The 27643-nt window shown below is 41.8% G+C and overlaps 4 protein-coding genes across 4 annotated transcripts; 2 read left to right on the forward strand and 2 right to left on the reverse strand.

The window, feature by feature from the left end:
- Positions 1–5265: 5265 nt before the first annotated feature.
- On the forward strand, positions 5266–13236 carry asip2b (agouti signaling protein, nonagouti homolog (mouse) 2b). Its single transcript, XM_034555661.1, has 3 exons — positions 5266–5549; positions 11851–11924; positions 12102–13236. Exons 1-3 carry the CDS (start codon positions 5441–5443, stop codon positions 12267–12269), a joined length of 351 nt encoding a protein of 116 aa, XP_034411552.1. The 5' UTR covers positions 5266–5440; the 3' UTR covers positions 12270–13236.
- An 882-nt stretch (positions 13237–14118) lies between these two features.
- Positions 14119–18087, forward strand: LOC117746494 (V-type proton ATPase subunit d 1-like). Its single transcript, XM_034555659.1, has 8 exons — positions 14119–14273; positions 15436–15607; positions 15869–16047; positions 16893–16972; positions 17132–17209; positions 17302–17478; positions 17581–17658; positions 17926–18087. Exons 1-8 carry the CDS (start codon positions 14153–14155, stop codon positions 18085–18087), a joined length of 1047 nt encoding a protein of 348 aa, XP_034411550.1. The 5' UTR covers positions 14119–14152.
- Positions 17884–20066, reverse strand: LOC117746495 (apolipophorins-like). Its single transcript, XM_034555660.1, has 6 exons — positions 19968–20066; positions 19666–19834; positions 19454–19563; positions 19182–19307; positions 18685–18811; positions 17884–18584 (listed from the first exon to the last, which is right to left on the reverse strand). The coding sequence occupies exons 1-6, from the start codon at positions 20004–20006 to the stop codon at positions 18574–18576; spliced, it is 582 nt and encodes a 193-aa protein (XP_034411551.1). The 5' UTR covers positions 20007–20066; the 3' UTR covers positions 17884–18573.
- Positions 20012–26743, reverse strand: LOC117746372. The gene is made up of 18 exons (XM_034555451.1): positions 26672–26743; positions 26360–26497; positions 26080–26242; positions 25804–25919; positions 25498–25644; positions 25094–25204; positions 24875–24988; positions 24625–24783; positions 24094–24255; positions 22833–22995; positions 22572–22756; positions 22392–22484; positions 22067–22271; positions 21480–21667; positions 20887–20984; positions 20271–20455; positions 20073–20167; positions 20012–20032 (listed from the first exon to the last, which is right to left on the reverse strand). Exons 1-18 carry the CDS (start codon positions 26741–26743, stop codon positions 20012–20014), a joined length of 2415 nt encoding a protein of 804 aa, XP_034411342.1.
- Positions 26744–27643: the final 900 nt, after the last annotated feature.

Raw genomic sequence — 27643 nt, forward strand, 5'->3', positions numbered from 1 at the left:
ATATCAAAATGCCCCAAAATTCAGGTAATCCAGGGTTTGACGCTCAAAATGTTGAGAGGGAGAACCTTCATGTTGAAATGGGTGTTTTGAAGACTTTTGATATTAAAAAAAGACACCAACACAGAGGCAACCTGACTTTCACTTAGACACCAATGACTGGCGACTTCAGTTGGACTTGAGTCTTTTGACTTGGAATAACTCCCAATGGCCAAAGATGGAAGATTATGTTATACAAACTGGTGCAGACCAGCAGGCAAAACAATTATGACCTATTTTGAAAATGAAACACAACGTTTAGGAGTTGGACTTGACTTGGGACTTCACACAATCGCTTGCAAAAACAATGACACTGTCCCAGGTGAAGAAACTGCTAGTAGCATATCCAAATGAATCAGATAGATGTAGTGGTTGTTCAGTATTGATCCATCTATGTTCTGCTGTGAAGTGAATCCCACACTCGCTCAACGTCAGAACGTCTGAAGCTCAGCTTTCTGTCAGCTGTCCATTACTGCACGAGGGAAATATCAGTGGCATAATGATTGAACACAGGTATGTGTATTTACTTTCTCCTCATAATAGACAGCAAATCCATCTCCAGCTTGGAATCAGCAATGCAGTCCACAGGAATAACTGACCATGAATTACAAATGACATAGTCAGGGGAGACCTATGTTATATTACCCATAAATGATGCTCAAATGGTGTCAGAATCCCAAGATTGACAGATTACAGGTTTCATCTCACATGAACATCAACAGGACGAGACATCAAAGACTCACTGTACTATCATTACAGATCACATACTTCATCTATTTCCATGCATCCAAGGGATGACATTTACGAGTACAGACAGAAAGGTTTTCAAAACATTACCTGACCTGTAATGTGTCAACTTTTATTGAACGGCTCAGAGGTTGAAGGCGACTTGATAATATAACATAACATACATCTTGCAGCATTGCTCCCAATTGTGTTTTGGGAAAACATTTTAGTTATTCTGGTCTGGGAGATATTTCAGGGCGAGAATACCTTTGAGTCCATCTTAATGCAACATCCAGAACACAGCTAGCGGCTGCTGAAGAGAAGACACGTCTTTACATCATTGAAGGCTTTCCTGTGTACTGGTACACATGATTGTGTTGATGAAGGTGAGTTTGCATGGTTGGATTGGTCCAGTGGGAGGCCTGCAGGAACATTGGTTAGGAAAGCCGCTGTTGACCCTTTTGCTCCTAACACATCATTTGCATTATGAGTATCCTGTTGCCTTATAGTGAAGTAATGAAATACAATACATTTACTTATATAATCAATCAATGCATGATATCAGCTGAAATGATGTAGTTATTTAAATTATATTTGGACACAAGGCCCCTCAGTGAGTCTTATCATTTAGTTTATCGCCTTCTTCAGTTCATGTTCTCATACACATTTACAATATATATTTAGGCCACACAGTAAACCTTGAGCTTTAGAGGCCCTGGAGGTTTTCTTACAGATGCATTCAAGATATTTTTGACCAGACTTACGTTTGCTCTTAGGCAATTTTGACTGCTTCACAAGTTTATGGCAGGCTAGCTCAGAAAAAACGGGAAAAAATGGGAAAAAAACACGGCTTGTAATTTTGTGCTTTACATGCAATGTTGTATTGCTACAGTCGTTGCTGAACAAAGAAACATTATGTGGTGGAATGAATGGAGCTGAACAGCCATGTTTCTTAACTTGAAAAAAAGTCTTAATTTACCCAGAAGTCATTGCATATTGTAACACAGTCACAGTGTTTCTTTGTGGAACCAGCCTATACACTGGAGAGGGCACTGTCTATGATGGCAAGCCAAAAAGTGTACATATTTTTTACATTTGAGCGTTTTCCAGAATCTCACATTCACCTTCAGAATGTTGTTGTTGCCCCATCTTTCCCCAAAGCTTAAAGGCCACTCAGTCCACTGTACAGGGCTGCACAATTGGGACTGTTGCTTGTAGAGATTTTTGTCTTTGCCTTTATTGGATAATTGTCAAAAGCAGCACACCAGACAGGACCGATTGTGGATTTATAGTGGGACGGCAGTAACGACCTTGTACTCTTTGTGTCTCTAATATTGCAAGACTAATCTTGTTTTCCCTCCGTTCGACTGCACATGGCGTGCAATTGTCTATGCTCTAAAACATTGATCTTAAGTGTTTTTTGGCCAAATTTTAAGGGTTTGTCAGTATACGGAACATCATAATTTCTGCCAACATTTGCATAACATTTACTTATTTTCAAGTTCTCAAGAAGCCATCTCTTTAAGTGAGGTCCTAAAACTTGTCCTTTTATGTGGAGTAATAAAGCATTTTGAATTCCTAATGGATACCTGAAGTAATGTTTTTTCAGAATGATCATATATGACTATAATGAAGCTTTTATTTTATTTTCAGAAAGTAAAACTACACATTGAGTTCATCGACTTTGCAGCTGGGTAGTTAAGTCTCCAAAGATCCATACAATGAAGAGGAGAATATTCTAGGATTACAGTGAGTTATTGTATCTACACCTTTCAAAGGTGTGCATAAAATGGCCAGATGTGAAAGACTCCTCAGGGAGGTCAGAAGAAGTTAAATCCCATTCATCATTTATTTTTCTCATTTTCAAAGGGAACAAAGAGCCATTACAGACCTTTTATTTATGTCTTCAAACACTGTCTTAATGTCATGATGGTTGGATTACTTAAGAAGTGTGAAAAAAAAACCTTGTGCCCGCTGTTCATTCTTTCATTTGTGACATCTCGTGTCAGAAGGAAAATTTTTTCATCCAGCGCATCACCTGATTCACATTTTGGAGTGAGACTCAAATTCCTTAAAATAATGTTAGCAGAATAGGATAAACAACAGCTTAACTGTGAATGTCATAAACCTGACCCTGACCTGTCTTTTATCAACATCAGAGATAATTGATACAGAAAAATAAAGTACAGGTCCAACAAAAACTACACAGAAGTCAGATTACTTTATTTATTTATATACGTCCTTTGGACTATTATATCCTGCTGTGGGGGTAATTTATCCTCCTCCGAGGAGTTGTAAAACAAGTCTTTGAAACTTGCACCATAGTATACATACCAAATTCAATTCAATTCAGTTTATTTTGTATAATTCATCCATAAGGAGAGAGAGGAGAGTAGAGAGGAGCTCAGTGTATCCTAAAATGTCCCCAGCAACCTATAAGCCTATAGCAGCAAACTGCTTTATATTTTGGGTGGCTATGTTATGGCTGCATGCTCAAGGACCTCTCTGATGGAAGTGACTCACACTTTCTCAAAATACCTTTTATTGCCTTTTTGACAGCCATTGACTAGTGATGGCGAGATGGAGCTTCCTGAAGCATTGAAGCTTTCCATCCAATTGGTTCACTCATGGACCGAAGCTTCATGATGCTTCATTTGCTCTACTGCGCCGTCAAGTGGACAATAAATGTAAAACGCACGAGGGAAATATCAGTGGCATAATGATTGTGATTAGTGATTGTGATTATAACACTATGACTTTGGTGTGTGTGAAGCTTTGAATTGAATAAATGAACGAATGATGTTTGTGATGCCAATACATTAACTTATTAATATAGTGTCTGTCTTTATAATACAATGGCGGGGTCAAAAGGGAAAGTGGAAACAAATTGGGGAGACTGTGCTTATGTTACTATAGACAACATTTTATTCATTTTTATTTAAAAATAGCAACATGTCCACAGTGCTGGGCTTATGCAAATACCCTTTCACAGGGCACATATGAAGCTGGGGCAGAGAGAATATTTTACGATGGTTATTATTACTATGTGCATCCCTTATTAAGAGCGATCAGCTCAAAATGTTCCCACACAGGGGAACATCTCCTCTTTCTTGCTGGTTCCATCGCAAAAAATAAGAAGCTTAAATACTTTGCAAACAATGCGACAATAAAGTCCACACAATGTGATCGGGGAATCTGTTGCGTTTCGCTGCCCCTTTTATTTCGAATCGCGCACCAAATACAAATCATCTTCTGAATCAGTCACGTGGGACGGCCGGCTCGCGAGGCTTCGAACGTCATCGCATACGTCATCAACACAAGCCTCGATACGCGCTTCACAAAAATCTTCCTGGATTACTCGACACATCACTACCATTGACCGCTTGCTGACTCCTCAGTCACTCCACTTAACCAGCGAAGTCCTGATCACACGTCCAACCCCATCCTCGTGGCCAATAGTAATGGACATTTTCAATCTCCTTTAGAGAAAACAAGTGTGATGTCGAAACACTTAAATGTCTTTAAGCATTTATTAAACAGAAACTTGGAATAATCCAATTGACTGACCAAAGCACCACACCACAAATGGTTAGGAGGTCTGACCCAGAAAGATAGTGCAACATAGTCTTTATACAGCCATAATTATTGATGAAATGTTTCCTCCTTCCACCTTCCCACGGCATCCTGGGAACAGGTTCTGTCTGCTGTCATGTTGTTTGGTTGCGTCCCTGAGAGCTGACAGAAATAGAAAGAAAGACAAAATACAAGACTAGAGGTCAAAATGAGCTGAACTCTGCTTTCAGAGTTCAGTAACACAGGAACATTTAGAAGAACACTATGACACATTTCCACCACAAATGGGTGAATGACATATAGTATAAAAGCACTTTAAGTATTTTTGAAAAGGCCCTATACAAGTCCATAACAAACACCTGGTAATACTACATCTGCTCTCAAGACCCAACTCATCCGCGTCCACCCAAACAGGTGTATTCACTTTTTTTGATCAGTCTGAATAAGTGAAAACACCTGTGTGTATGTGCATTTCACTGTGGGCTCTAATCTGCCACCTTGACATTTAAAATGTAACTTGCTACTATATTGCAGTCTCAAAGCCCTCCGTCACACAACCTTTAACTATATCAATAAATTCAACATACACATTAAGGCAGCAGTGGCATTCATCCAACAACATAATATAAAATATAGTAAAACACAGACTGGGAACCGTTCTATATCTTTGTACTTCTTGCTGATATTGCTATACTTTAAAGTAAGGTCAAGTGATGTTTTAGATGCGGGACCTTCACTTGTATTGTCCATTGGGAGCAAAGTAAAGGACGTGAGGGTTCTCAGTAGAAATATGAGAATAATCACTAAATCTGTTTCTCTCTTTGTCTTTATTGTCTTTATTACGTGTGCATCATCGGATGTGTGTTTCCAGGGCAACAATCATCTCCTGCCGTGCGTGGAGCCCGTCACGTGAGGGCGCTGCGTGTCTCTCACCCTCCCGTCGGAGAGGTGCGTACTCACCGCCAGAGAGAACCCGGAGGCAGATACAAAAGGAGGCTCTGAAGTCGGAGAGGTGACTCAGATTATCCCCCGCAGTACCGGGTCGGGTGGGATTAACGTCAGACCGATTTCCTCCGTGCCATCAACAGATCTCATCCTCATCATCATGAGGAAGGTAGCCGGCAGACACTTGTTGTGCTTCCTCCTGCTGGCGTTCCCGTTGTCCTGGGCAGAGGACGTGAGGAAAAATGTGAAGAAGAGTGAGAACAACACAGGTGAGGATCACACCTTTTTGTAATGAGGCGTGTGAATTATTCAAACTGAGGTTCTTTGCTTCGTGGAGCCGCTGAAAAGGCGTTCAGATGCCACGCCGTGCATACTACACGTGACTGCCATAGAGTTATGGGGTTTCCTTTTTAAAATGCATTTAAACATAAAATAACCACACTTTTACAAGCATTTGTTTTGCAAAGTAATCATTGGCAACATCAAAGAGGCACCATATTTAAGGAGAGACGCAGGCGAGTCATTGTTCACGGTTAAATTTGTATTAAATTTGTTTTTTATTATTAAAGTAACACATATAATTATTAATTTGTTCACAGGAGGTTTTGTAATATCGTTATTACACGTATAGTCTCTTCAAAGAATGTAAATATATGTTGAAATCGTTTGGTTTCCAGCTTTTATTGCTGGCTGTGCACATCATTTAATAAATGAAAACATTTGTAAAATGTCTTCTATTTAAATTATCTTTAGCTTTTAACCAATCCTGCATATTATTGTAACAAACAGATACTTTAATATTTTTTTTAAGCAAAAAATGTTTAAGCAAATCATTGAACAGGATCTCAGTATTCTGATTCTTTGACAGCTTTAATTTGGCTAAATCAATGTTTCATGTTGGTTTGACTGAGTTTGTTGTCTTTGATGGGGGAGTTGTCGCTACACAGTATGTGCAGAGTTTGTCACACTTAAAGCCCCAATTCATCACGTTTACCATAGAAACTACAATTATATTAAAAAGAGTTTCACTTAAAGGTAAAACAAAACGTCAACATTTTCCTGTGTAGTAAACCCACTTTAGTGCTGCAAACTTTAATGCCAGACCTTTAACAGAATCAGAAACTTCTAAAACTTCTAAAAAAAACACCTGCCAATCCGTTTAAAGAGTATGTTCTATAGCCCTGAGATTGGAAACGCTGTGCTGGCTAAACTGTTTGTTTACGGTTGGATCATTTTTAAAGTAACATAACGCTATAGCTAAACAACAAATGTGTTTTCAAATGGTTGAAATGCATCCGGTATAGAAGCAGAACTTCTATGTCACACTCGTGTCTCTGGCCATCTGGTGAATGTGAGTCCGATATTCACTCTCCTCATAGCTGTGTGTTGCATCTCCACCTCCTTCTGAGGGAAATATCTGACCCTTTGCAAATGTCTTCACTCCCAAGTCGCTAGCTTTAAAAAAAGAAGTGAAACTTAAACCAAAAACAGTCATGTCATGTAGCTGCAAACCCCTGAAAGATGCTACAACTCTAATGGGAAACTGCAAAAGATGGTGGTAATTATCTGTGGATTTGTCACTACAGAAGACGCTGACAACACATATTATGTTGTACATAGGTATGAACATATGAATTGATGCATCTGTACTGAGGTATGGTCACTGCTGGGTGTGGTTACAGGTGCAACAGAGCACACTTCTCCCCACATGCAACAGATAAGCCGGGTTGAAGGTACAACTTGAAACTGACATCCAGAAGATGTCAGTAAAACAAAGCTTCGACGTTAAGTACGAATCAAACATTTGAGCATGTGTGATTTAATTTGAGTTTGTGGTAACACCTTAAAATAAGCACACATCTACATAAACACATTTAATTAGGCAGAAACCTATCAAACTCTGAACAATAATACTAAAGGGAAGCCTTTAGGATGTCAATTTTGACATTATCGTTATACGCAATATTTAAAAAATGATGACACTAATAATATGGTGTATAAGCCAGCACATCTTAAATAGTGTTGTTGTATCATGGTAATGATGCTACCACCCTACGCTCATATTTTGAGTGTAATTAATTTGCTATAAAAGAGACAAAACACACAAATAAACAAAGATGAAAATGACTGGTAGCATTATTGTTCTTTTAAAATGTTCTATAGACATCGCGATAATATTGTTTTCAATTATTTTGCACACGATATTGTGTAGAGAAAATCTGATAATCGTGACAGCCGTAATGAACAGGATTTGAGAATGAGGGGTGAAGTTAGTGTTTTATTACAGATGTTGCTTTCCAAGAAAAAGTTGTATTTCAAGTAGTCAAATGGAGATATAAAAAAAGCAGATGAAGGCCTCAGCATCAAGTGTAAACATCTGGCCAAAGACTAGTCAAAGGATTGGACAGCAAGGTGCAGCAGCCATCCGTCATGGGGCAGAGGGAAAGAGAGGAGGGTTTATGATTTGTTCTATCTCATAAACAATACGTAGGCTACAATGAATGTAAGGCGAAAGTGTCATATATTGTAATATATTATGGCAATTTGTGCAGATCGTCTTTCGGAATAATTCGGGAGATAAAAAGAAACACACTTATGTAAATATACATATACTGTTCTCAGTGCTGTTGGTAGGTGAACAAAAAGAAAGAACCATTGATTGTCAGGATTCACCTGCAGACGCCTTAGAGACGGATGATCAGAGGGGCACCAGGCCCAGAAACATGTCCCCCTCCTGTTGGTACGTCGGTGCTGACCAGATGGCCCCAATCTTCACACGGATCAATAGATCATCTGTGAAGTCCCCTCGTGCTTCAGGAAAAAGGAGGATGATGTACCTCCTGCACCAGCTCAAGAAGGCCATCAAGCCCCAGATCTTTTTTGTATACTCTGTTCTCTGCACATCCTTCCCTGAGTGGTTTTTGTTACAGCTGTTGTTCCCTGGCCAATAAATCAGATTATAATGTTTCAACTGGTAAGAAATATACAGTATATACAAAACAGGGATCACTTAGAGCCCCGTGTTTTACAGCAGAACATCTTCTACAGCCTGGTACAAAAATCAGCTTAGCTCTCTTTGACTAATTTCCTCGTTCATGAAAACTTTACGGGTGGATTTTAATACAGGTCTCCTGTTCAAATCATATCAACGCTCAAAGTGAGGGTGGGGCCATTTTGAGTGACGGATGGGTGACGTCTCAGGTTACTAGCCGCGAACTGTTTGCTCTGCTACTTCACCCCGGCCCCCGACTCGGCTCCACCGACGACCCACCTTTTTTCAAAATGGCGGCACAGTTTACGCAGTTTATGGTTGTTGTTTAATTTGGACCTTTTCTTCAGACTCATAGATGAAAAGTCAGAATCACCAAAGTAATGACAACTTCTACTTTTGGCCACGTGGATACCTTTACCAAACTCAAATGTTTACCTTCTGGTGGCACTAGAGGGGAACTTAGGGCGTTGTTTGTATTCATCCTCTGGGAACCATAAATGTCTTCACAACGTTTCATTGAAATTCATCCACCTGTTATTGTGATATTTGAGTAGCAGTAGTGAGTTGTTCAGATACCATAAAACATGCATACAACAGAGACGTCAGCTGGAAGTGTAACCCTTTTAACGTGGATGTCGCTTCCTCCTAAACTTATTTGATGAGCTCTTTTGTGTGAGCATCTGATTCTCACTGTGGGAGGGAGGAGATGTAGACTTCAATAATGCATCCTTCTGTCAACCGGCTGGCAAATGACACAGCGAGGCAGGATATGTTTTGTACAAGCTTATTTGATTATGTGTTGAAAACACTTACACCAGGATGGCCGTCGGCCAACGATGGAATCCAGGAATGCAGACTTTTTTTTTTTCTTGTTCATGTTAAGGAGAGTTTTTATAAAGGGCAGCCGGTCTGATGACAGATTAATCACTTCTCGCTGAAAGAGATGATAGGACGCCCAAATTGTTTCCTTGCGTTATTAGAGGAAAATGTGCATCTACTTTAGCAATACATTCGTAAATTATTTCAGTTTTTTTTTTTTAAATCGATGTCAGCAGGCTAATTACTCCATCGATGCAATTAACCTCTGCAGCCAAAAGTCTGTTCTACCAATCCAGAATCGAATTCTCTTTGTCTAACCCCAAAAAGCTCTTCTCTATTTTTTCCAACCTCCTTGACCCCCCTGGTCCACACCCTCCCTCCACCCTTCTACCAAGCCACTTTGTTGGCTCCTCATTCACTAATCCATCTTCCATAACTACACCTCCAGTAACTTCATCTTCTTCCCCCTCATTTTCCTCTTTCATCCCCCTGTCTCCCAATCAAGTTCTTACCTTGGTAACCTCTGCCCGCCCAACCACCTGCCCCCTTGACCCCATCCCTTCTCACATTCTCCAGTCCATTGCTCCTAACCTTCTTCCCGTTCTCACCCATCTTATTAACACCTCCCTCTCAACCGGCTGTTTCCCTAACTCTCTGAAGGAGGCAAGAGTCAACCCTCTCCTGAAGAAACCCACTCTCGACCCGTCTGAAGTCAATAACTACAGACCTGTCTCTCTCCTCCCCTTCCTTTCCAAAACTCTAGAGCGAGCTATCTTTAACCAAGTCTCCTACTTTCTCCACAGTAACAACCTTCTAGACCCCCACCAGTCTGGATTCAAGGCAGGCCACTCAACAGAGACTGCCCTCCTTGCTGTCTCTGAGAAGCTTCACACTGCTAGAGCAGCCTCTCTCTCCTCTGTCCTTATCCTTCTAGACCTTTCCGCTGCCTTTGACACAGTGAACCACCAGATCCTAATGTCCGCATCGCGCTCTCACTCTTCTCATCCTACCTCACCGACCGCACTTACCGGGTAACCTGGAGAGGATCTGTGTCTGAGCCTTGTCCTCTAACTACTGGGGTCCCCCAGGGCTCTGTCCTTGGTCCTCTTCTCTTCTCTCTGTACACCAACTCTCTCGGCGCTGTCATTCGCTCGCATGGCTTCACCTACCACAGCTATGCTGACGACACCCAGTTGATCCTCTCGTTTCCCCAATCTGAAACACAAGTAGCAGCATGAATCTCTGCCTGTCTGACTGACATCTCTCAGTGGATATCCGCACACCACCTGAAAATTAACCCGGACAAGACTGAACTTCTCTTCCTTCCAGGAAAAGGCTCTCCCACCCACGACCTGTCTATTAACTTCAACAACTCAGTGTTGGCTCCGACTGCCAGGAACCTCGGTGTGAGACTCGACAGTCAACTCTCCCTGACTGCCAACATTACCACAACAACACGCTCCTGTAGGTACATGCTGTACAACATCAGGAGAATACGACCTCTTCGCACAGGTTCTGGTCCAGGCTCTGCAACTCCCTCCTGGCAGGTCTACCTGTTAATGTCATTCGACCTCTACAGCTCATCCAGAATGCAGCTGCTCGACTGGTCTTCAACCTCCCGAAATTTACCCACACTACTCCGCTCCTCCGTGACCTTCACTGGTTACCGGTGGCCGCCCGCATCCGCTTCAAAACATTGGTACTTGTTAAATGACATGTAATGTAATGTAACCTGTCATGTCCAGGAAACTGTCATGTTAAATTAATCAGTTTCGTGTCTTGTGTCCATGTTGTCTCGTGATTTCCTGTTTTACTGTGAAAGTCAACTCTCCTGTCATGACCGAACAAGGACTAGAAAAATCTCAGTTTTAATTAACTGGAAACAAACAAACAGAAAATCTACATGAACAAAGTAACATAAAATCGTGACTGATGAATTCCATGAAAATGGCTGGTTCTCTGGCACAAAAGACAAGACGAACTGGCACAGGACAAAGGGAGACGCAGACAATATATACACAGGGTAAGGGCACAGGTGGAAACAATCAGGAGCGAGGCAAACAATCAGACAAGAGGAGAAACACACAGGGGAAGGAACAAGTTGCCTGAAACAAGAGGAGAGTTGACTTTCACAGTAAAACAAGAAATCACGAGACAACATGGACACAAGACAAGAAACTGATTAATTTAACATGACAGTTTCCTGGACATGACAGAACTATTACCCTAATCTCCACCCTGTTAGTGGAGAGTCCATATGGTGTCCACTCAACACTTGCCCCATGGATGCTCGCCAGGTCACCACCACTGGCCCGGTTTGCTTATTTCCTGTGAGGTTTATCTTGGTCGAGTCATACAGGTTCTTGAATTGCTCTTTTTTTTGCCTTGGGCACAGGATCTTACAAAGTTAAAAAGAGGCACATAAACCCGTCCACCACAGGACAGGGAGGAGTTTAGACATCCAATAGCTCAGAGTATAGTTAGTGCACCTTCACATTGAAAGGAGCCAGGGACATCTGATCAGGACACCTACCTGTGGAGGTAAGTGTTGTTTTGACAGAACAAAAGAAGGAGGGTAAACATGGCACTTCTTGTGTTTCACGTGTGACCATAATATCTGTCTCAAGAGGGGAGGTTGAGGTTTTTTTTGGTTTTCTTCTAAACTGAATTGGCTTCCTCCAAAAGTAAAACTCTCTATAATAAGGAATATGTGTTAAAGTGTTTTTAACCGTTGATTCTTCTGTTATTTCCAACTCTAGTTTTGAGCCATGCGAAGACCAAGCGACTGTTTGCGAGAAGAAAGTTTTCTCCACCACAGGAAAGCCACACCCCTGTAAGCTTTCTTTCCCCTCTTAAATTGCCCTTTTATGGTATATGAGACACTTCTCGTTTCAGTAAGACATGCTTAGAAATGCTTAAAATGACAAGAGTTTGGCATGTGAATATAGCTGAATTGGTGCGTTTTCATCCAAAGGGACCAGAGGGGTTAGTTTTCCTTGTTTTGTTTCAGAAGAACAAGTCGAATCTCACGCCCCCTGGACGCCGCTGCAGCCGCCTGATGGAGAGCTGCTCCCCGCATGTCCCGTGCTGTGACCCCTCCGCTTCCTGCCGCTGTCGACTCTTCAACACCATCTGCCACTGCTGGAGGATGAACCCCCTGCGCTTAAAGAAGACGTAGACACAGCCCAGCACCCGCAGTGACAGACATGCATACACAAAGAAATGCACATACTCTGCCTTTTGACCCCTGGGCGCAGTTCAGATAATATTAATACTGTAATGTTTGGAAAATCATAAACAAAAAAAGTTCTTAATAATGAAGCCCTGTTTGTTTCTGTCGTCAGTCTTCTGAGACATAAAGAGAATATTCTAATACCCAACATACAGTATGTAGATGTAACCAAGGATGAGTGACATGCTTTTTTCATGTATGCAGACAAACACGTATAAAATATTTGCTGCTTTTCAACGTTGAATCACTTTTGCTCTCACGCCATGTTAAACATGTGGGGACCTAAAAACAGATTAACATAAGGACATATATCTTTCTTTCTTTTTTTCTTTTTTTTAAAGTTGGTGCCCTATAGACTAGATGTAGAAAAAAGAAGCAAAGTAATTTGTTAAAACCCAGACTTTTCCGTTTCTATGTAAAATATGCCTTGGATAAAAAGATGCATTTGGATCCCAAAACGTGGAATTGCTAACTATTCCCCTGTGGATTTATGAGTTCAACTTAGTTCATGTTTATGCTATTGAATAAATACTGTATAGCGTAAGCCTATATTATCCTTGCGTTTTGTACTTTTACAGTGGAAATGTCCTAAAATGCATACATACATAGATTTAGAATTACAAGTTACTTATATATGGAATTAAGGGAGGAAAACATTTTTTGTTTAGGAAATATGAGACGCAGCATCGAAACAAAGCCAACAAAAATACTGTTTCTCGGCAGCTGTCTTGTGGATAAACAGGGACTAAAACTGTTTTGTATTCTCTTTCAGGACAATTATGTGGAAAACTTAAGGATAACACACTTGAACCTTGTATGTATATGGCCAAGTGTGAATCTAGAAAGAACTTGCATGAACGAACACATGTTAATTTTAGTCTGTGAATTCCAAAATAAAGCAATGTTAAATCCTATCTGTGATCTATTGACTGTTTTACTTTGTCTGAGACACTGTTTGCTCCTCTTTTAAAACATAAGCATGCATATTTGTAACAGCAGTTATGTCTTTATTAATAATCTATTTCAAAGAGATCATTTTATGTTCAGGAAGACTGAATCAACCATGAACATAAAAGAGTTTAAGACAAGCAAAGTGTTGATGAAAAGAGCCATATAGCCATTACAGTAATGTATCCATAATGACTCACATAAGTTCACAGAATTGAATACATATACTGTGTGGATTATGTCACAATCAATGCTTAAATCAAAAATAGTCTTGCATATAGACAAGAGGACACGAGGATGGGTCAGCGATTATTAACATCAATGTGTCTGCAGGGAACATGATGAATTGCAAAAGATTCCATCTTCATAAACCACATGATCTGTGTTTTGATGTTGAACAGATCCATTCTCACACATGCTCACACTTGCAAAAAAATATATAAACTGAGATTCATTGACCATAAATATTGTGAGCATTTAACAACGAAAGAGCAGTTAAGGAACTTTTTTATCCAACTTCTGTATAAAACAGAGGAGTGAGCTCTTTTTACGCCTGCACGATGTCGGGCAAAGAGCATTGTGGCGTATGATTTATAAACTCAAACTGTTTAAAATTCTCCACCCGTGTATATTAGAGTACACAACAAAATAACTATAACCTGTGTGTGAAGTCTAAAAGTACTTGAGAGAAGGAACTGGGTGAACAGTTTTAGGGGCGGCTATGGAATTTATTGGTGTCAAAGAGGAAGGGAAAATAACTGCATGAATGTTAGTCAGAGAGGAGATAATGCAGAAGTCAATGGAAAAAACAAACAAAGATAGACCCATTTTGACATATCACTGTAACTGCACACAGGCTTGTCGATAGCTCATTTGGCATCATGGCAGAGCTCAGTTTCAACGTGGATCACGGCTATCTGGAGGGTCTGGTTCGAGGAATGAAGGCCGGGATCCTGACTCGCACCGACTATCAGAATCTGGCTCAGTGTGACACACTTGAGGGTAAGAATATTGTATCACGTGTCATTTTAAATTAAATTTGAAAAAAGCGTGCGCATGGGGCTCATCTTACAAAATGTTCTTGTCGTGGAACTAGACACTTTGTGGGAGTGCAAGTCAGTGTAGATGACAAATGAGATGTTTATTGCAAGTTCAGTACATATATATATATACTAGCTATATGAAGGTCAATCGTAAGTTCAGTCAGGAACACTATACTCTTACATGCCTTTAGTTTATTTCTTTACATCAGCCATTCACTTCTCAGGGGAAAATGAGAGGGAACCAACAACTGGGGAATTACACCCCAGGAAATACAAGGTAACAACCTAAAGATACTACCAGGACGTGGCCAAAAATGAACGAGGCAGGCCATGCCAACAGGTGCCTTTTAAAACCCTACTCTCCATTCTCTGGGGAGCATTCCCCACCACACATGCTCTCTCATAATTTCCTTGCGGTCCTTGTTCCGGGCTGTCAGTCATGATATACGCTGTTTAGACCATCTGGTCTTTTCTATCCTGGCACAATGAAACAATTACATCGTTAGCCGATCATCTTGCTGCTTTTAAATATGATTGTCCCTGGTCCTTCAGTAAATACGTTTGTGCTGCTGTTACGCACCCCTGCGGCTCCTCAGCTCCGCCCAGTCTTCATCAGCTCCATCAGTTTCATCATTCGCCTCATCCACCATCACCAGTGTCTAGACTCTACGGGGAGATTCATCCTGCTGCTCCTCTGGGCGGACGCCCCTCAATTCCAAATCTCCCTGTAAAGACTCTGTCAAAATTGTATCATCGCATAGCGTCTGTTAATATTAAACAAGTATATTTTTCTTCATCTGACTTCTGATTAAAGTTAGTTCGTCCAAACTGAAGCAAGTGGTTCTTGAAAAGATTCCAAAATTGCAATATAACACTGTGTGTATTTGTGTGTGTATGTGGTGTGTTAATCTTCGTTTGCTGTAATGTGTTTAACAAGTTGGTCAAAAGTCAGACAGAGCTATGTAGGAATTATATACTGTATGATGAATATTCCCGTTTGTTTTTGTTCATGCAACCTAACAGGAAGCTGCTGTGGACAAAGAGAAATGCACAACGCCATGAGTATACAGGGGAGTCAAGTACAAAACCTTGATACGCTGTTGTTCCTCTCTCCTTCTAAGACATGAAGCTGCATCTGCAGTGTACAGAGTACGGAAAGATGCTGTCCTCGCCTGCCGAGGACCTGACTGTGTCTCTGGTGGACAGCAAGTTGAGAGAAAACCTGGTCACTGAATTCAGCTACATTCGCTCCAACGCGGTGCCTCCACTATCAACCTTCCTTGACTATATAACGTACGCTTCATGTGCTTATATAACGGTCACATGACATTCATACATGTCGTTAATCATCCATTGTTCTTTATGGTCGTTGTGGTAATGTGGTCCATCACATTCAAAGAAAAGTAATTCACTCCACTTACTGCATCTGCTACTAGTTTAGAAAAAAAAGCATGTTTGCGTTTAGAAATGTTGTTAATAAAAAGGACAACATATAAAATGCTCTACAGAAAAATAAAGACACTTACATGTACCCTGCTCTCTGTGTTGCCATAGCTACAGCTACATGATCGACAATGTGGTGATGCTGATCACCGGGGCCCTGAAACAGAGAGATGTGGCAGAGCTCCTTCCCCGGTGTCACCCACTGGGAGCTTTTGACCAAATGGCAGCAGTGGGCATCGCCCGCACCCCGACTGAGCTCTACTCAGCCATCCTGGTGGACACACCACTCGGTAGATTCATCAAATCATCTGTGATAAACTTACGAAGACACTTAACCTGAGCACCAACAGTACTGAAGGCTTTCTTCATACCATGAGGTGGCAGGGAATTATTTAATCTTAAGGGAACGTAGGGCTGAGGGAACATAAGGCTGAGGGAACAGAGGGCTAAGGGAATATAGGGCTGAGGGAACATAACACTGAGGTTACATAGTGCTAAGGGAACATAAGGCAAAGGGAACATAGGACTGAGGGAACACTAAGGGAACATAACACTGAGGGAACATAAAGCAAAGGGAACATAGGGCTGAGGGAACACTAATGGAATATAACACTGAGGGAACATAAGGCTGAGGGAACATAAAGCAAAGGGAACATAGGGCTGAGGGAACACTAAGGGAACATAACACTGAGGGAACATAAAGCAAAGGGAACATAGGGCTGAGGGAACACTAAGGGAACATAACACTGAGGGAACATAAGGCTGAGGGAACATAAGGCTAAGGGAACATAGGGCTGAGGGAACATAGGGCTAAAGGGAACATAACACTGAGGGAACATAAGGCTGAGGGAACATAAGGCTAAGGGAACATAGGGCTAAAGGGGACATAACACTTAGGGACAATAGGGCCAAGGGAACATAAAACAAATCCACAAACCACAACTATTCCATCAGAGATAATTGATTTCACACCACACTTTCTAAACACGGGTCTGTTCAGGCCTTTAGTCAGTCTGAGTTTTGACTGACCGTCTACGTTTTTATCATCATAATTGAATTTCTGCGAGATAAAACACATTAAAGTAAACTATAACACAGACTAATGAAACTAATGCCCATTGTGTTGTTGTCATAGCTCCATTTTTCCAGGATGCTGTATCTGAGTCCAACCTGGATGAGATGGAAGCTGAGATCCTCAGAAATAAACTATTTAAGGTGGGTGACTTAATACATATAGACATGCTGGATAGCCGGGTTTACTAGTATACAATGAGTTTTACAATGGTGTTCTTACCATCTGTGGTTGAGGTCAGGGTTTTATGTTCCAGGCACTTAAATGATTCTCCATAAAATGATTGTTTCCTTTCTTCAAAGGCATATTTAGAGTCGTTCCACTCTTTCTGCAAGAACATGGGTGGAGCCACAAAAGACATAATGTGTCCTGTCCTGGAGGTACTGTGACAATATCCAGGATTACGTACTATAGATATATATTTTGTTGTTGTTTGTTAAAAATGTTCTGTATGTATGCGTGTGTGCTGCAGTTTGAGGCAGACAGGCGGGCCTTCATCATCACAGTGAACTCCTTCGGGACAGATCTTAGCAGTGCAGACAGGAGTGCGTTGTATCCATCTTGTGGCAAACTGTACCCTGAAGGGCTGCGCCTGCTGGGCAGAGCAGAGGACCACGGGCAGGTCAAAGAGGTGGCCGACTGGTACCCAGTGAGTCTGAGCACACTTCTGTGGACTCTTAACAAGTATATTGGGACTGCAGTTCACTTAAATCTTTTATTGTGCTTGACCTTAACCATAACTTCCTTGCAGGCGTATAAAATCATTTTTGATGACCCTGAGCCAGGATCAGGATTTAAAACTCTGGAAGACAGATTCTTTGAACAAGAGGTAATGTAACTTTTATTATTTTTTGCAGTCCGATCCAGATGTAGATTCCAGCTGTTGAACCTTTTATATTGTACAAATATTTAGACGAAGCAACATAAAATAGCAACCATTTCACATAAAATTCAATTTATTGACAGTTTGTTTAAATTATTTCTAAAGTAAAGGTTTCAACAGATTGTAAACTTGATTCACGTGTAAACTATATATATCTTAACCTGCCTTTCTGTCTGTGAGCGGCTTCAACGTCCATCCTTTATCTTTTCTCAGGTGAAACTGAACACACTTGTTTTCCTGCAGCAGTTCCACTTCGGAGTATTTTACTCCTACATCAAACTGAAGGAGCAGGAGAGTCGCAACATTGTCTGGATTGCTGAGTGTGTCACACAGAGGCAGAAATCCAAGATTCACAACTACATACCCATCTTCTAGGGAACTGAGCAATAAAAACATTTATGGAACATAGAAAGTCGTGAGTCAGCGTACAGAATGGTAATAAAAGCCCTTCATCAAAAACATACTTGTTGATCTCTTCATTATCCAAGTTTGTTTTTGACCATTAGATACGCTGCTTTAAAGTCAGTCAAATATTTTCTATGTTTCTATTACAGACCTCAGAAAATACAACAATGAGGCTTCGTAATTAATAATATTCGACTTGCTGTAGTTAGTATGATCACGTTCACATTACTGGCACAATATCTGCATGAGAAAAAAAGGACAAACGTGTACATTTCATGAGGTATATAAATGTGCAACTACACAATAGTGTACAAAATGTAAAACAAAATATACGTAATGTAAGTAATGTAGCAAAAACAGTGGTATACAAGTCTAATTGGTACGTTTTAGCAGCTACGCTTTGGCAGATGACTTCATGAATCACCCATCTTTACTCTTCATCAGTTCGTGCTTCCGTCATTTTTTCACTAAAACAAAAAGAAACATGTAAAACACTTGGCAGTACATACAGTACCAAAGATTAGACCAAAGTATGGATGTCTTTAGTTATATAATGACCAAACTTACAGCACCGAACAGGAACCTCCAGAGGTATGTAGCTCTGCTGACAGAGATGAACAAAAGCAGATGCTAATCTACAAGGTGCTCTGGAGGAGCTCAACTCACACACAGACAAGAACCTTCCAGGATCCACCTAACGACAAAAGCACATTGTAAAAATTAAGCTTAATCGATCCAACAAAAATAGATTATGGTCGTGGTGCCATGAACATGTCAGGCAGCGGTACATTTTGCCTTTCTCCAAACCTATATTAGATTTGAATTATCTTCAGTGAAACTATTGAATAGCATTGTTTTCCTCCAGAGTCAACATTCACTTTGACACATGAACATTCATCATCGGCCACTTCATTTATGATCTTGGCCATGAAATCCTTAAAGAATTAGGAGAGGTTACGGCAGTTTGGTGTGCGCTGTGGAAAATACGTGTATTCACAGTGTCTGTCACATGCGATAAAACCTCATCTAGCTGGTGAGTCACATAATAGTGTTTATCTACTCACCACCCTGAAACAGGCACTGAGGGGAGACTCGGGAGAGGAGAACAGAGAGTCACAGCTCACAGGGCTTCTGGCTGCTTTAGAAATGTGCTCCGTTACACCTTGAGGTTTCACACAATCCGGTTTCATCTGAAGACAGAATAAAAAAAAAAACACTGCAGTTGATAAATGAATGCTTTTATGTCGACAAAGCTCTACCAGCAGGAATGTGCAGACACAAGCTTTTCTTCTGTACTTATTTGATATACAAACTGCCAGTCTCTCATGTGTCCTACCTGCCAACTGTACACAAGTTCCTGCATGTTTTCAGCCGGAACCCCATCAGGCAAAAGAAAATCATTCCCTGCTTCATTGTCATTAGTCCCCAACAGACCAATGGACGTGCCTGTGTGGATAAAAACATGTTACTAATAAGGAGGATCAGGAATTATGACCGTGGACTTGTTTATTCTCCGAACACATGTTAAATCTTTAGTTTTAATCCTACCGTGCAACCATCCATCGAGAGTGAAGCTGCACACCTCCAGCGACAGGTCACATGACACTGTCGCTCCGTTATGATTGGACACCTGCACAACGTTTGACCCTCTCCTGACAGACAACCCATTGTCACTGAGAGATGCGTGCGTGACAGCGTCGTTGCAGTTGGCCTTCACCTGGGACAAAACCATTTTTCTTTATTTTTCAGACACGTTGAAAGAAGCTGCAGTCTTGTTCTTCGCTGTAAAATCACAACCATGTGTTTGTGGTTCACCCGGCCATGTTTTTGTCACAGACATCTAGACATACCTGTCCATTGTGCTGGATGTTGACGGTGCTGTTGTTCATTCCTATCAGAAGGAAGGTATGCGGGTCTGAACTGCGCAGCAGCGTGAACGAAGGCTCGGCGCTGACGTCTTGAGCGAGGAGCAGCGGGCAGGAGCCCGGGAGCTCGTACAGGTGACCGTCAAATGTCACCACAAACTGATCTGCCACCAGCAAAGCTTGGTCTTATAGAGCGGAGCAGAAGAAAAGAGACAGCGTTGCAATTCGTTTCAAACCCTGCAGTAAAAAATGTGCATTGTGCTTTTATTGCTGAGAAACTAGTAATACGTTTAAATGGGCTGTCCATGATCTTCCTTTTGAGGCGGTAAAGTTCAGCTGTGGGCCTGACGAAGGCGAGGGTCTGCAGGGGTCTCAGGAGCCACTCCTCCAGAAGGATCTCAACCAGTCCAGCCTCAGACACCCTGGACCGGGGAAGCGGCGGCAGCGGCACTGACGCAACCACTGAACACTCACTGTAGAAACCAAGAACACTTGAGTCTAAACATTTTATTACTTCTCTTTATGTTCGGATTTGTTAAATTAACAGCAAATGCTTTTGAAGCTTGGGTTCAAAAGCATTATCACAACAGTAAGAGTTATTGTTTGTTGATGTGTGTGGAATAAAGATGAATTTAATGATTTGCAGACAGATTTACTTTTGTCTCAAGAGCCTTTCAATGACTATATTTCATAAAGTTAAGTTAGTCCCATTATTAGTTATAACAAGACGTCCAAAAAAACCTTCAGGCCTCAAATAAAGGTAGCCCAGTTGATTCCTCTTCAACTTTTGATCTTGTTTTTTAGTGGGATTGGCATAATATCACACAATGAGGGAAAAGCCATTTTAGGAATAGAGGGAGACCGAGAGCTTTTTTGTAATGCATGGCTCGGACATGTGCAGTACCTGGGGGAGAATTTGTAGACAGAGGCCAGGTGTTTCCTGACTCCAGACAGAGCCATTGCCAACCTGGTGTCCACCCAGTGGTAGGTATGTTGTCCTGCCTGGTTCACAGAGAACATCAACCATTACCGCACATTAATGACTGTGTTCATGCATATTAGTATCCTGGTTTTATCCTGGATTTGTCTTGTGTGACCACAACATTGCTGGATTTAGCCTGTTTTGTTAAATTGTATACCAGCATGATGGCCATAATGTCCTTTTACAAGTTCCTCACCATATTTTACGTTTTACTTTATGTATTATCACATAGCTTGAGTTGACCTGAACACATAAGAGAATGATCAGAAACATAGTATCCCAGGTTCTAGCAAATCCAGGTTTATCAAAACAAGAATAAAGAAAGAGCTTTAAAACCCAGATATTACCATGCAGAAAACATAAAGGGGATACTCCAAAAACCCATGGCGTTATGGTGTGCATACAAACACACTATATTGATACAGAATCCGACATGCACACAAAATATCTACGGAATGCTTTAAATTAGCGAGAAAGAGAAATGAAGAATAAGCACCAGCGTGCATCTTTCTCACCACGTCCAGGGCGACGCTGAGCGTGGCGACACTGGCCTGAGCCAGCGAACTCAGCTGAGGGTTCTCCAACAGCAGAGGTAGGACCTCCACCAGCCCGTCAGTCCACAACGAAACCGCCTCCCTCCACAACACCTCCAACCTCTGGCCCTTCACATCTTGGTACACGCCTGCCAGAGTGGCCAGGGGCCCTGACGGCAGAGCACAGCACCTTTTCACACTTCATGTATTAAGATGCTTCTTTTATAATAGCAACTGCAGATTAAGGTTTTGTTTTTTTGACATTGAAGTTACACAACTCACAATAAGTGTCAGGGTCAAAGAACCCCCAAAAGTCAGATAATGATGCAATGGGAGAACACATGAATATGTTATTTAGAGTTTCTTAAAGAGATTAGACTTCTGCCTGTGAGGAAAAGCAGGGACAAACAAGACAACAGGAGAGGGTGCTATCTCTGCTCTCTCAATCTTTCTATCTCTACAATTTAATTTCAGGGACTCAAATACACGACTACATCTAGACTTTTAATTGCTTTGCCAGTCAAGGCAGCGGCGGACACGACTGAATGACGTCATCCCTCTGGACTCACTCCTCAGTTCCTGTTGTCCCAGCAGAGAGGCGTGCTGCAGCAGACCAAGAAAGCGAGGCAGGCTGTGAGTCAGGATGCGGCGCTGCGGGCTGTTCTGCCACAGAGCCAACAAACCTCTGCCTCTGTGCTCCAGCAGAGTCTCTGCTCGCTGGGAAACATGAAGGGGCACAGCGCTCAGCTCCTGGAGCCACTCACTGGCCCTGGACTGCAGAGAAGTGATAAAATAAAAAAAAATGCACATTCAAATGTCAAACTTGGATCGTTATCAACAGATGTGCTCAAACCGTGCAATAAAGCCATCAAATATCCTGTTGCAGTTTGTTACCTGCCGCCTGAATTCAACAACAAGATGCTGTAATGTCTTGATTCTCTTCAGCAACTTATTCTGTATCTGAGAACTCCAGTATTGGAGCCGTGCCTGGGGGGAAAAAAACCACAGGCATTAAATCAAAGTGCAATGCTGACTTGTCGTAAAACAATGTGTCAACTGCCGTTGTTGTGATACCTCCAATGCAGTTAGACTTTCCAAACAGCCGCTCGCTCGAAGCATCAGCCTCTGACTGGCTGATACGGACGCGCTGCCCAGAGTTTGAGGTTTGCTGCTGCCGCCTCTCTGCTGCACGTCCAGCATCAAACTGAGATTTCTTCCAACACATGCCACCACAGCGACATCCTCGTTCAGACCTGGACCTGGATATGAACGGATGGGGTTCTTCACAATCCTAGTTTTCATATTTAAATATTGCAGAGATGATTCTGTGTTTACCGTTGGTGTAACCTGCTGTGGTCTGAAGACATCGTCCCTCTGCTTTCCCGTTCAGCCAGATCTTCTCTCTGCCGTCCAGTCTGGCCTGCACCTGGACACCAGACCTCCCGGGCCAAGACAGGGCACTTCCCCCGACCTCAACACTCCAATTACCAATCCTAGACTATGAAGTGTACATACACATACACACACACACACAGGTTTGAATTATATGTTCATAAGTAACATCAGATATACATTTATTGTGGTTTTATGGGGGGTTATGTGCTATTTATTGTCTGAAAGCCATCACTTTTTGGATTCTTGTCATCACCTGAGGTTGCCAATCAAACATTGGAGACTCAAAGAAATAGACAAGATATAGTTTGCACATAACCGCCCGTAAAACTACGACTAGTTGTTGTTACACTTCTTTTGTAGAGATTTACAAATCTCGTACCAGTGAGCTTTAGAGGTGTAATTATAATGTTAACTTTCCATGCATATATAACTATCACTAAATATGAATACAAGTAATACTTTTATCAGCAATTGATCATTGTTATATATGCACTAATTCATTCATGCATGCTGCATTATGATGCGTGTCCGATTCTGGTTTCACATCAGTGCAGCTTGTAGGAGAAAGTTGGAACACTGGTACATTTTTCTTTAAAAAGTCTATTATATTCAACAAACTGCCTTCTTATCTTTGTGCTCAACTGACTTATAAAAACATCAGCAGCTGTAACCTTCGGGCATGCAGACAAATCATGCGTCATTCCTCGAACCCACAACGAACCCACAACGTTTTTGCACTCTGATCTTGTTGTGAGAAACTTGGGAGTCTACAAAAACAGGATACAGGACTGAACACTGCTAATGTTTTTGATGTAATTTACTGTTTGTTTTAAAATGTCTTATGTTGTTTGTATTTGTTACGTGAAACATGTTATGCTGCTTTCTTGCCAAGGATTCCCTTGCAAAAGAGATGCTGAATGTCAATAGGAAATATTCCTGTAAAAATAATAAAAAGGTACAAAAAATAATATGCTAAAACGTATTGGTCCTCACAAAGACAGAAATACAAAAGCACACACAGAGTCGCAGCGCTAACAGCCACCGTGTACAGAGTGCTTTTTTATCCAATTCTAATAATGCCTTATCGGAATAAAGTCCTGGCAGCAATGCAATAAAACCATCGTATCCAATACAACAACACTGGCTTGACATGCCCTGTTCAACTAACGTTCTTAACTGAGACACATTATTGTTAATTCACCTCGGAGAACAGAGAAATGTTGGAGCTCTGAGCCGTCGAGGAGTTGGTCAAGGCAAAGGTGAGGCTGCACTGGTAGGGCCGGCCTGTGACCGAGAGCCGAGACTGTGTGTAAAACAGCTCCTCTCCCGAGTTCACTCTGTGGGAGCCTGACCATGACAGAGTCTGGGAGAAACATACAGAGAATGAACAGCAGCTCAAGAAAAGAAATACGAATCCTGTAGGCCTGAAAACTTAAAAGACAGTCGCGGGTGGTGAAAGATGATTTTCCCCACGGACGTACGTTCAGACACAATGCATTTAATTGCCATACATATTATGTATGTCATTATTTGCTTGTTTACATATTATTATTTGTACAACTTGTTTCTTGAATATTGGTTCTGTTTGTATTTACACTTGATCAGAACTATTTTTACGTCTTATGTTGCTCCCGAAGACATGTGCATGTAGAAGACATGTAGAAGTGTTGTACTCCGCTAAAAGATTTAAGGAAAGCAGTAAGAAACAAAGGATGCAGATGAGTTGACTCACAGGCTGTGGGGGGCAGAGGCCCAGCAGTACCGTGTGCTCCAAGCGATCCCTGAGGTTGGTCTGAATCTTTGTCAGCAGTGTGTGTGACGGACAGGGTGCAGGAGACACTTTGTCCAGGCCGACATTCACCTGAAGACTGTGCATTCCTCGTGGAGCCCTCTACAAACACAAAAACTCAAACATCAACCGTCTGCAATCGCATGATGAGAGAATACCTCATAGCAATGAAACGTTTTAGCTCTCAGAGTACCTGGTACTTCATGCCTTGCTTGACACTCCTGTTGTCCCATCTTAGCTCTGCATTCTGTGAATACGAGTTTCCCTCCTGACCCACTGACACACAACCTTTAACCAAAGACACCATCTACACACACACACACACACACACATCAAGTCATTGGGCACTCAATAAAGACTTATCATGCACGAGATCCATGAGGAGTTTAATACTTGAAAAGAGTCCACAAACCTGTGATGAGAACAGAGCACATGCCTGCCCCATACTGGAGTGGTTATGCCACTGTTTGTTCAGGGTGACAGTGATATTGACAGGAACTGAGCTGCCCCATGATAGCGAGGTCTGCAAGTACAGTAATAACAAAATATATATATATTTTTTTTTTTTTGCCCCCCAAAATTTGTTTACATTAAATGATGGGGATTACTGATAATCTACTTTAGTTTAAGTAAACAACATTATGCAAGGTGTCAAATAAACCAGAAAAACAGTGACATGCACCATTTCAGAAATAGATGTAAAGAATACTTTTTGAAATGCCATAGGTGTCAAATTCACCAAAAAAAGGGTGAGATAGCTGAGATAATACATGTTCTAATAGTGTCAAAGGGAGAGGTATAAGTGTGGCTGGATACTTGGCGGCTGCTGCGTCGTTCCCTCTGCGAGCTGTGAGACAGCGTGTGAAGGGACATCTGGCTGAGTGTGGAGGAGAAGGGCTGTTTCAGCTCCAGTTTGGTCTCATTCATCTCGTCTGATCGACTCCACCAGCTCAGAGCTCTGACCTGGAGATGAACAAACCACTGTGTGTGAACGCAGGAAGCAAATCTTTTCCTTTTCTTTTTTAGAATGCAAGACACACCAGATTCAAGGTGTTCAAACACTTGATATCAAAATGTTCATTACATTTTTACGCATTAATGTGACACTTTGTACAGTCTGACCTGCTCCAGTCGACCATGCCTGGTCCAGCCCAGTAAAACACTGTCCAGTCGGCCATATAAGGAACGCTCGAGAGTCACCTCCAAAGTGGTCCAACGGGGAATGCAGTTGATCTGAACTGAATTCAAGAACAAGAGAAAGACATCGACACTCTGTAGTCAGCCAAGAGCATAGGACGCTCATCCATAGCTGCATCCTTTTAAGATGTTATAGAAATGGACAAACATTGTCCTCGTGATGGTTCTAACGTTTTGCAGAGTTGGTGTGCAATAGTTTACCCTTCAGGGTCTGGTTCCCCATCTCCAGTGCTGGAGGTGAAGAGTAGAGACCAGACAAGCTGAACTCCTGGCCTCCCCACACAGCTCCATGTTGAACCTGGTAACTCCAGTTCCTGAACTCGTACACCGTCCTCACTGCGACAGTCCTGGGGAGCGGCTTCAACTACAAAACAAAGGATGTGGATGTGTCATGATGTTCAGGGTGTGGAAAGTCAACATGTTTATTACAGATTGACCAAGTGCAGTTTTTAAGATCTGTCAAAAGACAGCTCAGACATACCTGTGGATATGAGTGTTTAAGCTCTAGAGCCTGCGTGTATCCACTCTCTATAGCCGCTAGTTCCCCCAAAGCCCACAGCCTCCTCCTTCCTGACAACACCTCCACCAAACCTGCCACACTGGACTGAGTCTGGTTCAGCTGGAGAGAGGGAGGAGAGACACGGCATGCCAATCACAGTCTTTAATTACTAGAACATTAAAAATATCCACAAGAGCGTACAATTCTAATTCCAGCACTGATTTTGCAGCGCACGTTGCTTCATTCTTGTTTTAATATGATTTAATAAGAGCGCCTTTGAGAATAAGAACCCACCTGAGAGCGGACATTGAGCTGAGAAGGAAGGTAAACCAACATCCTGGGAATATTGTGGACCACCTTCACCATCATGTCCTTTCTGGACAAAAGACACCCGTCACCTAAAGTAAGTGTGCATGCATGTGCTTTTGATTGATGGGAGAATGTCAAGCCGGCCATTTTGGTTCTAAACAATGAGGCAATGTGACTGTGTGTTTTTTGTGTGTTTGTGTGTGTGTTGATGGTACCTATGAGGCAGATGGTGTCCCTGAATGATGAGTGCCAGTGAGGAGCTGAGTTCAGGGTTCACAGCCATGGAGCCCCTCAGCTGTGACTCAGTCAGTCTTCCCCAGGCCTCGACCTACATCGACAGTCACAGAGATGGTTAGCACAGAGGAGAAAAGTTGAGGGAATGTTTGAGTGTATGTTACCCTCACCTGTAAGGCAGGGGTAGTTAGTCCCTGTACAAAATGTTTTAGTGTGACTCTGGCCTCCTTGGACCCTCTATATGCGCCCCAGCCTCCTACGTCCCCCACAACTCGGACCCTCCAGTCGTGACAGTGAATGTCTACTGAGGCGCTCCGCAGAGGACCTGCACAGAGCATCAGTACAGGAGTGAAAGGTAAAAGCCCTAATACTGCCACCACGAGAATACTAACTCTCTAAATATGTTGCTTTGTGGTTTTTTAAACTGAAAGCTGTCTGCATTTTAAAAATGAAATATCCATGACGTTTACTTTGTTACATGAATATTAAGCTGAGAAAAACACATGAAGTCAAATGATGACTGAGCTGATCAGACTTTGGCTCTGCAAGGCAAAACCTCATGATGACACAGAGAAGAATATAGACCCAAAATATCATTATGAAAGTGCTGGTTATGAAGTGGATACAACAAAAAACAATGATATCCTCTTCTGCTCTTCATCTTCAAAAAGGTAGTGAGAAAAAACTTTCCAAACTTGCAAAATCAATATTAAAACACAAATA

Source organism: Cyclopterus lumpus, chromosome 17 (assembly GCF_009769545.1).
Source record: "Cyclopterus lumpus isolate fCycLum1 chromosome 17, fCycLum1.pri, whole genome shotgun sequence".
Lineage (NCBI taxonomy): Eukaryota > Metazoa > Chordata > Actinopteri > Perciformes > Cyclopteridae > Cyclopterus > Cyclopterus lumpus.

Excerpts from the sequence above, each read along its gene's own strand:
- asip2b (XM_034555661.1), top strand. The coding sequence starts at position 5,441 with ATGAGGAAGGTAGCCGGCAGACACTTGTTGTGCTTCCTCCTGCTGGCG. Across the intron at positions 5,550-11,850 it reads GAAGAGTGAGAACAACACAG|TTTTGAGCCATGCGAAGACC; the intron begins GTGAGGATCACA and ends TTCCAACTCTAG. Across the intron at positions 11,925-12,101 it reads CACAGGAAAGCCACACCCCT|AAGAACAAGTCGAATCTCAC; the intron begins GTAAGCTTTCTT and ends GTTTTGTTTCAG.
- LOC117746494 (XM_034555659.1), top strand. The coding sequence starts at position 14,153 with ATGGCAGAGCTCAGTTTCAACGTGGATCACGGCTATCTGGAGGGTCTG. Across the intron at positions 14,274-15,435 it reads TCAGTGTGACACACTTGAGG|ACATGAAGCTGCATCTGCAG; the intron begins GTAAGAATATTG and ends TCTCCTTCTAAG. Across the intron at positions 17,659-17,925 it reads ACAGATTCTTTGAACAAGAG|GTGAAACTGAACACACTTGT; the intron begins GTAATGTAACTT and ends ATCTTTTCTCAG.
- LOC117746495 (XM_034555660.1), bottom strand. The coding sequence starts at position 20,006 with ATGAACAACAGCACCGTCAACATCCAGCACAATGGACAG. Across the intron at positions 19,835-19,967 it reads ACATCCAGCACAATGGACAG|GTGAAGGCCAACTGCAACGA; the intron begins GTATGTCTAGAT and ends GTTTTGTCCCAG. Across the intron at positions 18,812-19,181 it reads TCAGTGCCTGTTTCAGGGTG|GTGGATCCTGGAAGGTTCTT; the intron begins GTGAGTAGATAA and ends TTTTGTCGTTAG.
- LOC117746372 (XM_034555451.1), bottom strand. The coding sequence starts at position 26,743 with ATGGTGAAGGTGGTCCACAATATTCCCAGGATGTTGGTTTACCTTCCT. Across the intron at positions 25,205-25,497 it reads AACGACGCAGCAGCCGCCAA|ACCTCGCTATCATGGGGCAG; the intron begins GTATCCAGCCAC and ends CTGTACTTGCAG. Across the intron at positions 20,985-21,479 it reads TCAGCGTCGCCCTGGACGTG|GCAGGACAACATACCTACCA; the intron begins GTGAGAAAGATG and ends TCTGTGAACCAG.